Genomic DNA, 16705 nt, shown 5'->3' with positions numbered 1-16705 from the left:
CTTCTCTCAGGAGCTGAAAGACTTGCAAATCATACATTTACAGTGATGTGTGATTCTCCCACAATAGCACACAATAGCAGCACTTTGAGCTTCCATCTGAAGCTGGGATAGCTCCCTCACATGAAGGCCTGCATTTGAATACAGGAGAACTGGACAACGCCATACCAGTGACAAAAAGCAATTCTAACAACTAACAGTTGCAACAAGCAACCAAATGATTATAATTAAAAACCATAAAAGCCAACATTATAAACTAAACTGTAAAAACTACTGCTAAGAAGTCTAAGGGAAAGGTTGGCAGTCTCTTGGACAATTAGGTTCCCACCCTAAGCTGTGAGACGTTGAGAGGAACTGAATGGCAGTCTTTGTGCCTCACCCTTATATGCCCTCACAGCGGAGCATGAGGATTGAAGACAGTATGTACACTCTATGGGTACTGCTGGCCACAAAGATTTTGATCTCTAGCACGCACATGAGGTGCATGCACACCATCAGTGCAATGTGCATATCGATAAGCAGTTGAAGGAGAACGTCTGGTCACTTCTGAGTTCTGTTGAATTAGGATCAAAGACCTAGAGGTGAAAGACTCTACATCCCATTACTAATCTAGTTCTCAGTGCAGAAGGGCCCACATCACAATGTCTACCATCACAATGGACACAGAGTAGCACCCTTGTTGGCAGTCTCAGCAGAAACCAAACACTGAATGGAGCCTGAACTACACATCCATCAGAAGAGGTGTTCCCTTCCAGGTGAGGCTTGGCTCACTGATGAAGCAACACATGGAAGCATGCTCTATTGCTGCCTGCACTCTGCCTATATTTGTGGATAAAGAGAGGACTTTGTTCTCCAAAGGGTATCAATCCAGGAACACTCACCAGCGCTGAATTCAGTCAAAAAAATTACAAAACAAAAAAATGCATTATTTTAAAATTATATTCCAGGTGGGTCAGACAACATGCAAAGAGTGAAAGCCACATTACACTTTGACAAAGAACTAACTGCATCACTTACAGTCAAGACTATCACAAATAGTGAGATTCACTCTTATGACAGTTTTGACAATTACATTTAGTCTGACCCTACTGATGTATATTTTGTGTAATTGGGTGAAATATTTCATCAGCAAATTGTGGTAGTTACCATCTTGAGTTGGAAAATTAAACTGTGCGTGTGCTTAAATATCCAGAATAATTTAATTAATACAAACACAATAAGTCACAGTCATATCAAATAGCATCATCAGCGTTAATTGCTTCTCCTGTTAAAACAAGCATAAGCATTAGATTTTTAAAAATTCTCTCTCATCAAATTGGCTGTTTACTGGGACTGAACAAACCACAGGACATTGTGATATTAAACAGAAGAAGAGCAGCAACAGACAGGCACTCCAGCAAGTGGAAGATGAAAGAAATAAACAAGTGTTTCCTGTTCCATCCAGTGGCCGACTATTAAACAAGTAAAACCAAAATTACAACTTTATGAGGATTTGTAATGAAAAACACAACACTCCACAGGGAGCAAGGACAACAAAAGTGTAAACAAACATTAGCATTCAAGAAAAACAGTTTACACACCGCTTTTTTCTTGATTTTAGCCGCCTTTTGCATCCTCTGAGGAGCAGCATAAAAAGAAAGCAGACAGTTGCACACAAAGAAAGAGAAAAGACAGTGCGTGAAGTCAGGGAAACCTTTTGATTATGATTCCAACCTCTTAAAACTCTTATTTGCAACAAACAAACAAACAAACAAACAAACAAAAAAAGGAGGAGTGATTGGTTTACAAGCTATACAGGTTTGAAGCATATTGGCTCTAATGGAATAATGTACATTGTCAAATGGAGTTATGCATACTGTCAACTGATTACAGAAATACTGTAGAGTGTTGTCTGTTAACAATTGCTCATTACATTTTTTCCTGCTGGACACACCACTACCTAAAATTGCATTCCAGGCACTTACATGTGCACTGACAGGATGTCCAAAGCCCATATTTATTCATTCAAAGAGATACAGTTGTACATACAAAAGTCGTATTAGTCCCAGAAGAACTATTAAGGCACTAACACTTCAACATCAGGCTATGTCTATCATATGGTAGCTCCTACAAACTATTTTAAATGAAGAGTTTCATGCACCAAAATAGGAAAGGCGGGGAATTCCCCTTAAATTTAAGGATACAGTTTCCTGAACAAAAGGATTTAAGGAACACTTTGTCTCTCATACCTTTTAGATCAGGACAGTGCTTAATTTGTAATGAAAGAGGTGCTGGGGCTCAAACAATTTTTGTAACTTTCATAAATGATGCGGCAAACCCAGAGACACCAGGACTATGAATTGCCAAGCTTAGAGGTGCCAGGGCTCAGCCCTGGCACAAAATAAGCACTGGATCAGGATCAAGTTTCATTGGAAGCTTTTGAAATGGACATGTGCAGAGATCAGATACAGAACAGAACAATCTGTGGATAGAGCCTGGACAACTCTTCAGAAGAGAGATTGAGAAATGTGTTGAAGGAGAGTCAAACTCCAAAAGACTACTTATTTTACCTGTGTGGTCGTTGCCCTAACAAGCTGCAAAATACCACTCAGTTATGTTCACTGTATAGACGTGCATGTGAATGAAAGGTCCAACTAATTTCTGTATGAGTGTGTTAATATTTGTGGGGAATCAAACATATGAAAGAAATATATGCAGTTTTAATCTGTTTGCAGAGCATGGATGTCCATGGTAACTTAGCATTCCCTTATGAGAGTTAGGGAAGAAGTAGGATCTACAGTGTGATAGTTAACACAAAGGGCAGGAGTGTATGTGACTCAACAATGCACATTACACTTAGGTATGACACTGTGTGTATTCTCTTCTAGACCCTACAAAGAATCCATGCACTTACTCTGTCCATTTGGTAAAAGCCAATGGATTCCAATTCAGTAACCTAGTACACAGCTTTTGCCACCAGTGATATCACACCTCTCTAATGCTGCACACTTTTTAGGGGGGGGGCAATCAAACTCCAAGTGAAGTTAATGGAAAGATGCCCATCAACTTTAATGGGAGTTGGACCTGGCCTCTAATGAGAATATTTGATACAGCCTTGGCAGTTATCCAAGTCCATCTCTAATAGCTTTAACATTATCTGTGTTCAAATTCGCTCTCAGTTAATGACACCTATAGGAATACTCATTTATTGTGGCCCCCAGTCTTCTTAAAGAATGAGCCTTATCATTGCCCTGTGAAGAATGGTGAGGGAACTGTCATCTGTGTACAGAGATTTCCCTGGCCCGTATGGAAGGGTGTGAGAAACCATACAAACTATTCAGGGAATCCACGCAGAAGATGTATTAGCTTTGGCACAGGGAACCTCCATGCTGAGGAATTCCCCTCCCTTAAAAAGCTGAACTGAAGCAGTGTTATTTGAAAGTTGGGGAGGAATCAGGGTCCCGGGAGACTTGAGGATGCACAGGTCCTCCCCACACACAGCTGTGTGGACTGGCAAATATTGACACTGCAGTCACAACTGAGTCCAGACCCCTTTCTTTCTCTGTGGGAATGCAAACCAAAAAAGGCAGAATTTAGAGGAAACACCAGAACAGGAACTCAAAATTATCCTCCCACCAGGGATCCCTTTTACAGATTTTTCCTCTCCCCACCAACCTCCCCACCATATTTTTGGATTTCTCTATTTACATGATGATGAAGCAACTGCAGCTACTTAGCATATCACTATTTAGTGAGCTAAAAGCACCCATTAAAGAGGAATTTCCAGTAAATTAATTCTGAACCAGTACTGCTCTGCCAGAGAGAGCCACCACTTCCATGTCCCATGAGACAAAGTGAGCTTGGAAAAGCAATGCTGAAAAGCGCTATGTGTCTAGTTTTTTGCTCATTGTACAAGAAGTCTATTCCAAAATGACTCTCCTGGTGAAAGGCAGATTTTGAAGTGAGATTATTTCAAAAAGTTTGCAGTGCCTAATTAGCCCTGCCCTCCAAAAGTAAAACAATGATCTGAGAAACATCTTTGAGACCTGCTTGCAGTACAGTAGTTGCACTATCTACAAGTACCAAACATTCAAATAAAACTGATTAGTTTATAAGCTTCGTATGTACTGCCAAAGATTTGACTCAAGCCATTAAAAATGTGCTACAGAGAAATTATAGATAAGAATTCACTGCTGCAGATCTTTAAACCTTTATTAACACTGAAAACCACTTTTTTCTTATAACTGTAGTGTTACTTTCAGCTCTGCCTCAAACTTCAGATACCGCAGGGACATCATTTTTCAAGTACATCTATCAAATACATTAGGCTGAAGTACCTCCAAGTTCATCCACACTGGACTTCTATGCATCCTTTTTGTAACATGCCAAGTTACTTATGCCTCCTATTTCTAGCATGTGGAGACAATACATGATAATGACATCTCTTACTTCAGCTACATTGGGGCTGCTTTGCACTTCACTTCAAGTGCACTTCAAATGTCACTAATGTTTTTACAAAGTATATTTACAAAAGGCACAAAAAGGTTACAATTTTATGAATAATAAAGCCAGCCACTCTTGTAAGTTAGGCCAGGTCTACACTCAAAAATTAAACCAACCTATGCTCAGGGGTGTGAAAAACCCACATCCCTCCACAATGTAGTTAAGCAGACCTAACCTCTGGTATAGACAGTGCTAGGTCGACAGAAAAAACATTTCTGTTGACTTAGCTACTGCCTCTTGGTGAGGTGGATTAACAAGGCTGATGGGAGAATCCCTCCCGTTTCTGTAGTGAGTGGCTACACTGATGGGCTGCTGCAGTTGTGCTGCTGTAGCGCTTCATATGTCACCAAGTCCTCACTTCTCTTTTCTTCTCTGGGTTTTCTATGAAAATTATAGCCACATCAATCATGTGCATACATCAGACTGCTATACAAAATATGAAGCTGAAAGCTTCTACCAGGACTGCCTTACACCTGACAGTTTAGCAGCAGAATTAATTATGTTCCTTGGTGTTAAATCACAGTCAATGCTCATGTGGTGCTTGTGACTTCTCAAGAATCTCATGAGCAGGAATTCCAAGGTTTGGAATGCTCAAGAATCTGTAGCAGCAGAATAACCACCTTCAACGCCTTCCAAGTCTTTCTAAAGTCCAAATCAAGAATCAGTAAAGAGGTGTGTCTTGCTGAGCAGATTATTAGACCCAAACTGGGTATCTCCAAACATATGCCGCTTCTACTGATTAAATTATTTTAAATGAAATATGTATTTTTTTCTGATTAACACTTTAATCTACACATTTCATATCATGTCCTTAACTACATGTAGATTGGATATAATGGTAGAAATCTAAATAAAACAATTCTACAAAGCATAGCTAAAAAAATTCTCCTGCCTGGATTATATATTCAAATAAAATGCATTTATTTTATTGACCACAGAAAGCATAAAATATTTCCATGCAAGTCCATGGTTTTAAGTGACACAAACACAGATCTGGTAATGAACCTTCTTGCCTTAAGAAAATAATATTTTGATGTTTTTGAAATGCTTTCAACTGCTTACATAACCAATTATAGGATCTAACATGGCAACAGGAAGAAATCAGTCATAAACCAGTCTTCTATGCTTTACACTTGGAATTGTTTCTTATTATAGTCTGGATTTTACCTTTAGTACTTATACTGTGCAATTTGGAATAGCTTCTGTAATAATTTATATTTTGTTCTTCAGAGGATTTGTATGTTCTACAAAGCTAGATACTGGAAACAGCGAGGATTTTCACATCAGCAGATATGTATTCACTTGAGTGCACCTCTAAGTAGGTTTGAAGCTTCAGACATTTCAGACTATTCAGAGTTCAGTTATCAAGGGAGTCTATTCTACAGACCATAAAAATCACCTACCTTGACACGGCTCACTGCCTCTTGAGCTTGCATCATTCTTATATTTTTGGAAGGGTTACGTTCTGAGAGCAGCTGTGTAGAACCCAAGTAATTGGCTGCAAAGATGATTCCATCAATGAGATCTTCAGGTTCACAGGGTCCTGGAACTACAGACAGGTATACAATTATTACCTTCCAAAAGGGAGTAAGGCGACAAAAAACTTAATCAAGGGTATTGATACTTGCATGACCTTTCCTAATACATTTCTATACTTACAACAGCCTAATTAAGAGAAGCATTGCAGAGTCCAGCACACATTAAACAGTACACTTATTTCCCATAATTATGACTCAAACACCTAAAAAGCAAAAGTGTAGTATTTAAGAATCTGCATAATGTTTTGATCTTGGAATTGGAGAGTAGTTCATTGTAGCATGCTGCTGTGGGAAAAATACAACAGAGTTCTTCACTATACTAGGCCAAATACTGCTCTCAAATGCATGCACAAGCTTTCTTCCAATTGATATTAATGTAACATTCATAATATGTTACACGTATTGAGATGTTCTTATCTGTGGGCCAAATTCTGTTCTTCTATTTGGGTTTCTTGGTACCCATATTTGTCAATGGGAATGAAAAAAGTGCACAGATCGCCAAAATCTTTGCCAAAATACAGAACCTTGTTAGCTCACACTAATGACTGAGACACCATGGGCAACAACTGCATGTTGTGAATCAGCAAGTAAGGAAACACAAGAACACTTCATGTATCAAATTCTAGGGTTGATACAGGTAGGTGTGATGTAGGGGGTCAAATGTTAGAGCATCACATCCAATGTACAACAACCGGTAGATCTGAGACAGAGTTATTTCTTTGCTGTGGTGGATGATGTTAATGCAAAAATGCACAATCAAAACAGCACTTCATTTCCTACACCCAAGAACTTTAAAAAGGAACAAAAGCTGCGAGGAGACTCTTTGTGTCTGTGCCACTGATTTTTCCATTTTAAAATAATACATTTCTTATGCACGCCATCACTCTCTAAAGTTACAGAAGTAATTCTGTATGCAAAAATACACAAAGAAATTGGGAGGATGGTGATACAAATGAGCATTTAACATCTATTTTACCAATCATCATCTATGTTAACACCCCTCCGAAAGCTCTTACGCTCTTCTTATTGAATTTAGTAAACTGCCTAACATATGGAAAGAAAAACATTTAAACACTAAGTAACACTGCGGCACACCAACAAGCATGTCCTGCTACAGGCATTTGGCAGAGGTAGGAACGACTCAACAGATAGTCTAAGCACACATTTAGCAGAAAAGATCGTGTTTCACAGAGAAGGCTGTCTTCATTGGGCAAAGAAACAGTAAAGAGATCAACAACCCTTTGTAGGGCTGTCAGTCAGGCAAAAACATTGGTCAGAAACAGAAGATTTGGAGGACATTTGTGTACTTTGCTTCAAGAGAGGACCACCACTGAACTTCAAGGCCTGAGGACAATGCTACCCACAACAGAAAAGAAGCTGTCTTTGTGCTCTCTGGCCACATGATGTACCTGAGTTCAGGAACAGATTGAGACAGACACCTTCCAGACTTGTACAGATGGTATAAACTAATAACTGGGGAATAAAGAAGTCCAAATAGCCTGCCAAGGATTAACACTAAGGGTAGAGCTGCACAGCACATCAATCACCCCATCAATCTGAAAGAAGGGAAGATGCCAGATGGCAGCTGAAGAAGAGGAAAAAGTGGACAGATTAAAAAAAAAAACCTGTAGTCAAAAATGAAGAGAAAATAAGGATATGTGGAACTTATTTTTTATGAATATTACTCAAATTTAAGCTCCAATCCAGAAAAGCACATATACACATGTTTAGCGTAACAGATAGACTCACTGACTTCAGTGAGATTTTCAAATTAATTACCATTTTACAAACTGCTTTAGCAACTGCCAGGATAATTTTCCAGGGATGGAAAAAGGAGAGGTGGCGGGACGGAGAGAGAAATAAAGGATGGTATTTATACTGTACTTGTGTTATGCTCATCTCCTTTATTTAATGGTTAAGCCTTATTTTCAGCTTGATTACATCAACACTAAAGAGGCAGTCACTCCACAATTTTGGCACCAATCCCTTGACTGTAAATACTCTGTGTTCCCCAACAGCTCTACAACGGGAACTTGCTATGAGCCATATCAACATGCCAAGCTGCTAAACCATCTCTCCCAAGTAAACAAATTAATTGTGTGAGGGGGAAAAGGGGACATTGAATGGAGATGCTAATTTAATTTAAAAAAAAAACCCAAACCCAACAACAATTTTCTGGTAAAGTGAACTTTCTTACGTATATAACCAACTGAACTTGTCTGGTGCATGCATGGGTAAGCCCTTGAACAGGAAAAATAAATACCATGCTTCAATGTTTAGAGGTAGCTACTCACATCTACTTTAATTCGTGGATACTTCTAATTCCTCGTTGTCCTAAATTCTAATTTTAAAAAAATCATCAAACACAAATTAAGTGTGATTAAACCCTTAAATTTCTTCATCAGAAAATGCTGCTGCCTCTTACACTTCCATACAGACCAAACGTCTGACTGCTATAATGTCAGCCTGCTGCAGAAACAAAACAGTCTTGGTAATTCGGTAATCACAGTACATTTTAAAAAAATCAATACTAACAGCCCCACGGTCTCCAGAGGCCTAACATTAACTAACCAACATTAACACAAAGTGGAGCAATTTGTTCAGTTAGGGAACACTGCAGTTTCAAACTTCCGAAGGATAATTATTTACAACAATAGGCCAGATTTTGCTATAATCTAAACTAATGTAAATCTATTGCTAATCCACTAACCTCAATTGAGTTACTCTGGATCTTGATCAATGTGACTCAAAGCAGAATTTAGCCCAGTGTGCTGGGGAGAGAATTTTTGTTTTAAATAATTGAACATACTTTCACAGTACCCTCTAAAAAATTAGAAGGAACCTCAACCAACTCTGTAGGAGTCTACTCATCAAAGAAACTGCATGACCAGTTCCACAGTGGGTCAAGTCATTTGCCTAGTATCTCAAGAATCAATTACAGTGGGTGCAGTTCTAAACTACTGAATGAGTAAGAACAATCAGAGCAAAAATTCCACAAAGACACCAGATTTTAGATTTGTGATCCCATCTAATGAGCTAATTTCAGCACAGTTTCTCTTTAAGGTATTCTGCTCCCCTCTACCATGCTTCACCAAAAAGGATATATACTTTACAAAGAACTGATGCATCTCTTTGCTGAAATGTATATAATGCCTTTTCAGGCCTAGCTTTTCATCTCATGTATCTTTTTCTCTTCTACAGCACACAACTAAACATATGGGCATAATACTTACAAATCCTTTGCTATACAATCATTGGCAAGTCAAGCAATGACCAGAAGTCTGATCCATAACACTGCAGGATTTGCAACAAAATACTTCAGAAAAGGAAGTGACACTTATCTACAAATATAGGCCCCCTACCCTGTTTTCTTCACACACGCCATCTACTGAATTCAAAGGTGTATAAGGTGCTCATGAAATGCAGGGTTTGGTTTATCCTTGGCAATATCCCATCTTTTGTAAGTCTCTATAGAAATAGATTTTTGTCTCCATTTCTGTTCCAAAGTACTGGGAGACTACTTGAAAGGCACTTTACCTTCACAGACATCAGCATTCAGTTCTGTGTTTCCTCTGCTATATTTAACGACATCACTAACACCTCGAGTGGAGCATGGAGCTATAATCCCTGCCCTACTTTAGGTGTCTATGTATTACTGACTGTTGCAAAAGAAAAAAGGGCCATGAATTCATGTCAAGTGTTCCCAACAGTTTAGGGACAGTGAACATGACTTTCAGCTTGTTTGTTTTAAAAACAGATTTACTATAGAAGTAAATTATTACCTAAAAAAGTCTCAAATAATTTTATTAATGCTTCAGTTGGGGCAGAAAAGCATGTCTTAAAATAGCTTTATTTATAAGGTTTTATTTCAAGGATTTTGATTCACCTTAATGTATCTCCTTCATCTTTTCAAAGAGAAACTTTAGTGGATGATATTGGCAAGATCATTATGCTATCAACAGATGGCGGTTGACTATATTGTTATCACAACCTCAGCAACATTTTTTACATCTTATATACCAAGAGCTTATACAAAGAGGCAGTGGGTAAGGGGAAGCATGCTATGTGGATAAATCTTCCAACAGTTTTCCATCAAGAAGGAAATGGAGATATCCTTCAGATGAGAGAACACATCTGTGCAATTGATGTAGAGAGCATTACTGCAATTTGCAAGGGGTCAAACTGGTTAACCTGAGTGGTCCTTTCTAGATCAATTATAGCTTTGGAAAATGTAACAGTTCACATACATACTTGGCTACAGTCCCAGTTCAGCAAGGCACTTAAGCGTGTCCTTGACACTAAGCAAGTATGTAAGTCTTAGGCCTTCTCTACACCGATAGATAGACTGTGAAGTAACTCCCAAGGTGTACACACTGCCAAGCCACTTAGTACGTAGAAATTCTTCAGTTGCAGCGTTGCAAAACAACCACCTTGACGAGGGTTGTAAGCCTTACAGCACAGAGGGTCCAGCGCTGTATTGGCAGTGTAAACACATTACAGAGCAGAAAACAATTAATTGGCCTCATAATCCCTCAAGTGGTCGCTCTGCTCATTGTTTTGAGCTCGGCTGTCCTGGAGACGTGCCCCTCCCCTTTCAAAGCTCCATTTCTTACAGCCCTTGCATGCTGTGCTGATCTGCTCCGGGACACAAAGCAAACCATTAATGTGGAATGCTCATGCTGTTGAAGACAGAGGCTGGTGTGTGTGTGTGTGTAATGTGGAATGCTCGTGCTGTTGAAGACAGAGGCTGGTGTGTGTGTGTGTGTGTGTGTAGGCAGGGGCTGATGTTGGGGTTTCCCCCTCCCCCAGGACTGGTTGCTTCCTGCTGCTGTCTGAACTTACAAGACAGGGTGCTGACACACGCACTGTCCCGCAAAACACACTGTCTCTCCTCCCCCAATCCATACACACACATACTCCCTGTCACACACTCTGCCCCCGCCCTCCCTTCAGCTGAAAAGCAGCTGGCAATGTAGTAGGATGCCCATGGAACAATGGGATTGGGAAACCTGCATCATGTGATGCTGTGCCTTCCCCATAAGGCATTGCAAACCCTTCCCAAAGCATCCTGCGGCGAGTTGCACAGTGGGATAGCTACCACAATGCACTGCTCTCTCTGCTGTTGCAAGAGCTGCTAATGTGGATGCGCTCCAGCATCACAAGGAGCACAGTGTGGACATGCAACAGCGGTTTAATTCCAGCGCTTTAATAAAAGTGGTATAACTTGTTGCGCAGAAACTTGCCAGTCATAGACATACCCCTACTGACAGCGAAGGCAAGGAATGGGAAAAAAATACACTGCAAAGCTGGAGAAAGACAAATTTAGTTTGAAAATAGGCTTGAATTTTATGCTGCCTCTTGATGTTACTGATAAAACAATTATTTCTTTAAAAATATATATGATTTTAAGTTTAGACAGTATCTCTTTAAAAAGGCATTTGATGTCCTGGGTTTTTATTTTGGTAGTATAACATTTAGCAATACCATTTCTTTGCTGTAGGATGTAAGTGTCCTATAGAATGAGGCTCTTCTAGCAGTAAGCATAAACATATAAAAAAAACAAACCTCAAAACACAACAATACTGCACTTGGGGGCATGAGATATTCCAAGAAAAATCAACTGAATTCAAGAGAAGGAATCTGTTACCAATGCAAATCTAATAACAGCAGGCCAAATATTCAACAGGGTCCCTTAATTGTGCTTGCAAAAAAGTCTGTTTGCACCCGCAGGACAGGTAACTGCATGTGCAGACACTTTGCATATGCAAATGCATACAACTACAAATACTGCTACCCTGGTTAAGGAGTGCTGCTGAAAATGTGTCCTTAAATAGTTAATTGGATGCAGGCTAGTGCACTAATGTGGTACCTCTGTCAGAGTTCACTGCAGAAATAGGAAAATGTTCAGTGGTTAATGGCAGGGACTTTTTCATTATGTGTGGGTACTATGCCCAGCACAATGGGGTCCTGTGCGATGTCTGGGGGCCCCAGTGCAATACAAATGAATAGCAGTAATAAAACACAGGGCATTTTGGCTTTGGATTCAGGGAGAAATCTGATTAGCCAACATGAACTCCTTCTGTACCATGTACTTTTGTGATTGTACCATACCTACATGACAGTGAAAAGCCAATAGACAGTTCATCCTCTCTTGCTATGCTATTGAAGAAAAGAATCAGAGGAAACAAATTTTACTAAAACTTAAAATAGGTGTTTCATGCTATCCTAAAAGCTATATGGATCCTATTTTCAACATGAGAGCAGTGAACTTTTAAAACAGAAAGAAAAAACAAAACATTCACAATACCAAAAAAAAAAATGTTTTTAATTACTTATGGAAGTACTGTAAAGTGTTTAGTTTTCTAGCATCTAATTTCTACAGTCTCTCTGCCCTCCCCTCCTTTACCCTGGTCCACTGCACAATTCTGTTCGTAAAAAGAAAAGGAGTACTTGTGGCACCTTAGAGGCTAAGAAATTTATTTGAGCATAAGCTTTCGTGAGCTTTCATGCATCCGATGAAGTGAGCTGTAGCTCACGAAAGCTTATGCTCAAATAAATTTGTTAGTCTCTAAGGTGCCACAAGTATTCCTTTTCTTTTTGCGGATACAGACTAACACGGCTGCTACTCTGAATTCTGTTAGTGTTTATTTCCAAGTGCCAGCATTCCTTCTTGATTCTTCTGCCTGCAGGGAATGTGTTTAATTTACTTCAATTTAGGGCTTGTTAGCCAGTAAATGCCAAGAGTTTAAATGTAAGTTCCTTCAGCAGTCAATCTGTGTAAAGAGGCATTAGCATGACTCAGGAACCTCTTGATGCCAACTGGCAGAGGGCACAAGGGATGCACAGAGTTTTACTGAGAACCCCTATATCACAATAATATGCACAATATGTTATATGCACAATAATTCACTAACGGGTGGCATGTGAGGGGGTCTCCTGAGAGCCAGTAACATCATCAAAACCATTATGAAATGCATGTAAGGCTCATATTTAAAGGAGTTATGTACCTTTACTGGAAATTATGTTTTTAAGGTCTGTAAGTTGAAGCAGGTCACCAGAAGGTGACAAACATGTTCCTTTCATATTGGCAAGAGAAGGTGATATGTCTGTTGGGTTATATGCAAATTTAGTATTGTTTACTTCACAATGGAAGCTTCGGCTCTAGTAAGATTTTATTTTACAGGTAACACTTTGTTTCCGATATTTCTGCTTGCTATCATTTTTGAATTTGTTCTTTGTTAAATAAATGCATAGGTGCATTCTCTATCAACAAATCTAAGTGCTGCGTGTTAAGTGGCACAGTGGTCCAAGGTGTAACTGGTAAGCTGCAACATACTGTTCCTTTGCAACAGTGGGTCTAATACTTCTGTGAGTGTCCAGAGGATCCGGGGCTGGACATTACAGAAGGACGCTCGGGAGTTACAGTGTGCCTATCACTGACTTGCAGAGGAACAGCAGAGCTTGCATGGGCTGAAGGGATCACTTGTGCTGCCTATTGCTGGGGGTGTCAGGGAGCTGACCTCTAGCAGGCACAGACAAGGCTTCCTCATAGGAACAGCAGGTGCTAGAGAGGTGCCTCACAGCCCTGGATAATCCTGGGAACCATCACAGGTAGCCTTTAAACTTACCATTTGCACTGTCTCTCAAGGAAGCTACTGAAAACAGAAGCTGCTGCTCAAGCCAGTGAGATCAGGAAGCTGGGAAAAGTCTGCCCAAGAAGTATATATTTCTAAATGAAAATACATTGATCTTGAGGAAGGACTGGTCTTAAAAATTGAATTCTTTAAGATCTATGGGGGAGAGAACTGTATGTGTCAGCATAATAGAATTAACAAGTAAAATCCTCACAAATCATGTCTGAGACGATATTTCAGCTATCTGCAGGGAAATTCATCAAACCAACATACAAACCTGAAGAGCTCATCTTTCAGCATTTAAACTGGATACCCAACCTTTTAGGATCAGGCCTTAATATGCATGTTTGTTCTGACAAGTGGGTGTTTTTTCAGTTGAAAACTGTAATTCCCTTTTGTCTTCTGCAAAGGTGAGTATCATATATTTATTACTTCTGTAACTCAAAACTCACGAGAGGATGAGCGTTAGTTGTTGTTTTTTTTCTTTCCAGTAAAAGATAATCTTTTAATAAAGAAATCAAGGTTGCTGGTCTGGAAAAGGTCAGGATAAACAGAAAGGATGCAACTAAGTGAACCTTGTATCCACTGTGATCAAAATATGATTGTTATGCAAGAAAGTGATTGTGTAGATGACATTCATTCTAAGGGAGATTTCTAGCTCAACCAGACGTCATGGGTTGGATGCAGGAATCATCTGACCTTCTGTGTTACACATGAGGTCAGACTAGACTATCATTAGGTCCCTTTTGATTTTAAAGTCTATTAATGTAATTTGCCAGTGTTTAAGCTAGTTATTAAAGTGATACCCAAAAGCCTTCATTCAGCAAAGTGGTTAAGCCTAATATGCCTAACTTTAGGCCTAACTTTGAGTAGTCACACTGAAGTTATGTGCTTAAAGTTAGGCGTATATACAAATATTTTACTGAATCAGGCTAGACATTTTCACTAATTTAATAGGAACAATGTGAATAACGAAGCTAAATTGACCAGCATATTTAAAGATGGCCGCCTAAGAGCCTGCACAGGGATGCAGGGCTCCTCTGTTGAGCCTTCCTCTATCAGCTGTCTGAACGTGCATGGAAGCAGTGTCATTACTTCCAATTCAAACTCTCACATGGATTCAATTAGCTCCAACCAAGCTATGACAGCGGATAGACTCTTTGTTAGGAGCAGAGTGAATTACAGTCTGGGACTGACTTGTTCTGCAGAGAAAATTCAAGGACCAGCCAAGTTTGGGAACAAAGTTTAGGCTGAAATTTACATTATGTTTTTTTACTGATAACTCCGTTAAGCTGAACCTAAAGAAGGGATAGGTTTGAACATTATTCACTGTATATATGCTCTGTTGAGAGCAGGGTGAGAAGCTTTCCAGCTTATACATAAGGTATATGTTGTGCATAAATATATTATGCCTGTTTCTTACTCAAACTTTACAATTGCAAAATCTTGGATTTTTGGTGGGGTTTTTTAGTATATTGTTTTATACTGCTGTAACCTTAGAATACAGTCAAATTTACTTACCATCAACAAAACTTGGAAATGAAGACACTTTCTTTGTCTGTTGGGAAGTAAAAATAATGCACTGTATAACTATCAAAACAGCAAAATCAAGTTCAGATTACAAAGGATAACTTCTATTATATTTAATATAATGAAAGATCCATTTTTACACTGAATTCTTTAAAATTATTTAATTTTCTCTTATAGTTTTACATGGCGGCTATTTAAACAGTATAATGTTTTTAAATACCATTAATTTCATGGGTCTGTAATTAAAAAAATAAAATACTAAAAATACCCTGCAAAACTAGAGTCTTGGTCTATAGTGGAACCCCCTCTGTGTTGGTACAGTGCCTAGCATAATCCCTTATCTTAGTTGGGGGCCCTAGGTGCTACTTTAATACTAATCAATGGAAGTTCAGTTCATAGACTCCCTTACTAACAATGTTATGCCAGTTTGAGCATTAATGTCTCCAATACAGGAGTTAATTTCCCCAATAATGGAAGAGGGCTTTTTGTGTGTGCAAGTCTTCATTTACATTACAGGCTACTACTACCATAACTCCCTTGTGCGCTTTTTAGATAACAGACCCCTCAGATTTTAAGCATCATGTCTGGCCCCAAGCACATCCTCACTCTGCATTCTTAGACTCCTTCTTTGCTCCATTATTCAGTGCCACTAGCCCATCTCTGGTGTCTATCACAACATCTTTTTCACATCTGACTGAGCAGGTGCACAGCTCACCATAGAGGCCACTTGTAAGGCTGTGAATCAGTTGGGCCTTCAGCTGTGAACGATGTGATGTGTGGATCAGTTGGTAGGGATTATTCACAGAGATATTATTCAGGAATTTTAGCAATCCTTTGACTCCAAATGCAGCAATTTCACATAAGAAAGAGGTGGAGAGGAAACCAGGCACATTCTGATGTTGCCTTACTTTCCAGTGGCCCCAGAAACAAGAATTTCTGAAGTCTCCTTATATCACCTGAACAACAAGTAATCTGAAGACGGGGTTTTTTTTACCCATGAAAGCTTATGCCCAAATAAATCTGTTAGTCTTTAAGGTGCCACTGGACTCCTTGTTGTTTTTGTGGATACAGACTAACACGGCTACCCGCTGATACTTATATCACCTGAACATTTTAGGGCTGTGTTTATAAAATGGGCAGTTATAAAAAGTGACTGCTGCTGCTACTGGTTCATGGAAGCTTTGTGAGCTGCAAGAAACATGCAGTCATGGAAGCTGCTGTTGCGAGCGAGCGAGAGATTAGGTCATCCTCCCCATTTAATGAAATATTTGCTGCTCATGATGGGGAGAAATTTTGGGGGAGAAAGGAGAATAGGAGCCTAAGGTGCTTACCTCTGGTGCATTATTGTTGTCAATTGGTCCATTTAGGTCAGAACGTTGTTGTTTCCTTGGCTGTTCTAAACCATTGCACACCTGTAAGGAATCAGAGAAACACTTTCATTCCTTTTTCAACCCACTCCAAAATAAATCACAAAGAAAATAATCATCACGCTAGATGTTTCCTTGAATGTTATTGATTGAAGAT

At 39.3% G+C, this 16705-nt stretch overlaps 1 protein-coding gene across 8 annotated transcripts in view; it reads right to left on the bottom strand.

Annotated features, from left to right (window-relative positions):
- Window positions 1-16705, bottom strand: part of APBA2 (amyloid beta precursor protein binding family A member 2) — a 240583-nt gene that overhangs the window by 44361 nt on the left and 179517 nt on the right. For 7 of the 8 annotated variants that reach the window (XM_048868169.2, XM_048868174.2, XM_048868170.2 and 4 more), the window contains 4 exons: window positions 16513-16593; window positions 15173-15209; window positions 5883-6028; window positions 1578-1613 (listed from right to left, as the gene is read on the bottom strand). In XM_048868169.2, coding sequence (XP_048724126.2) covers window positions 1578-1613; window positions 5883-6028; window positions 15173-15209; window positions 16513-16593 — 300 coding nt within the window. The remainder of the gene's footprint in view (window positions 1-1577; window positions 1614-5882; window positions 6029-15172; window positions 15210-16512; window positions 16594-16705) is intronic. The other variant, XM_048868173.2, reaches the window with a different exon arrangement.

This window comes from Caretta caretta, chromosome 10 (genome assembly GCF_965140235.1).
Source record: "Caretta caretta isolate rCarCar2 chromosome 10, rCarCar1.hap1, whole genome shotgun sequence".
NCBI lineage: Eukaryota > Metazoa > Chordata > Testudines > Cheloniidae > Caretta > Caretta caretta.
This window is presented reverse-complemented; position numbering and strand designations above follow the sequence as displayed.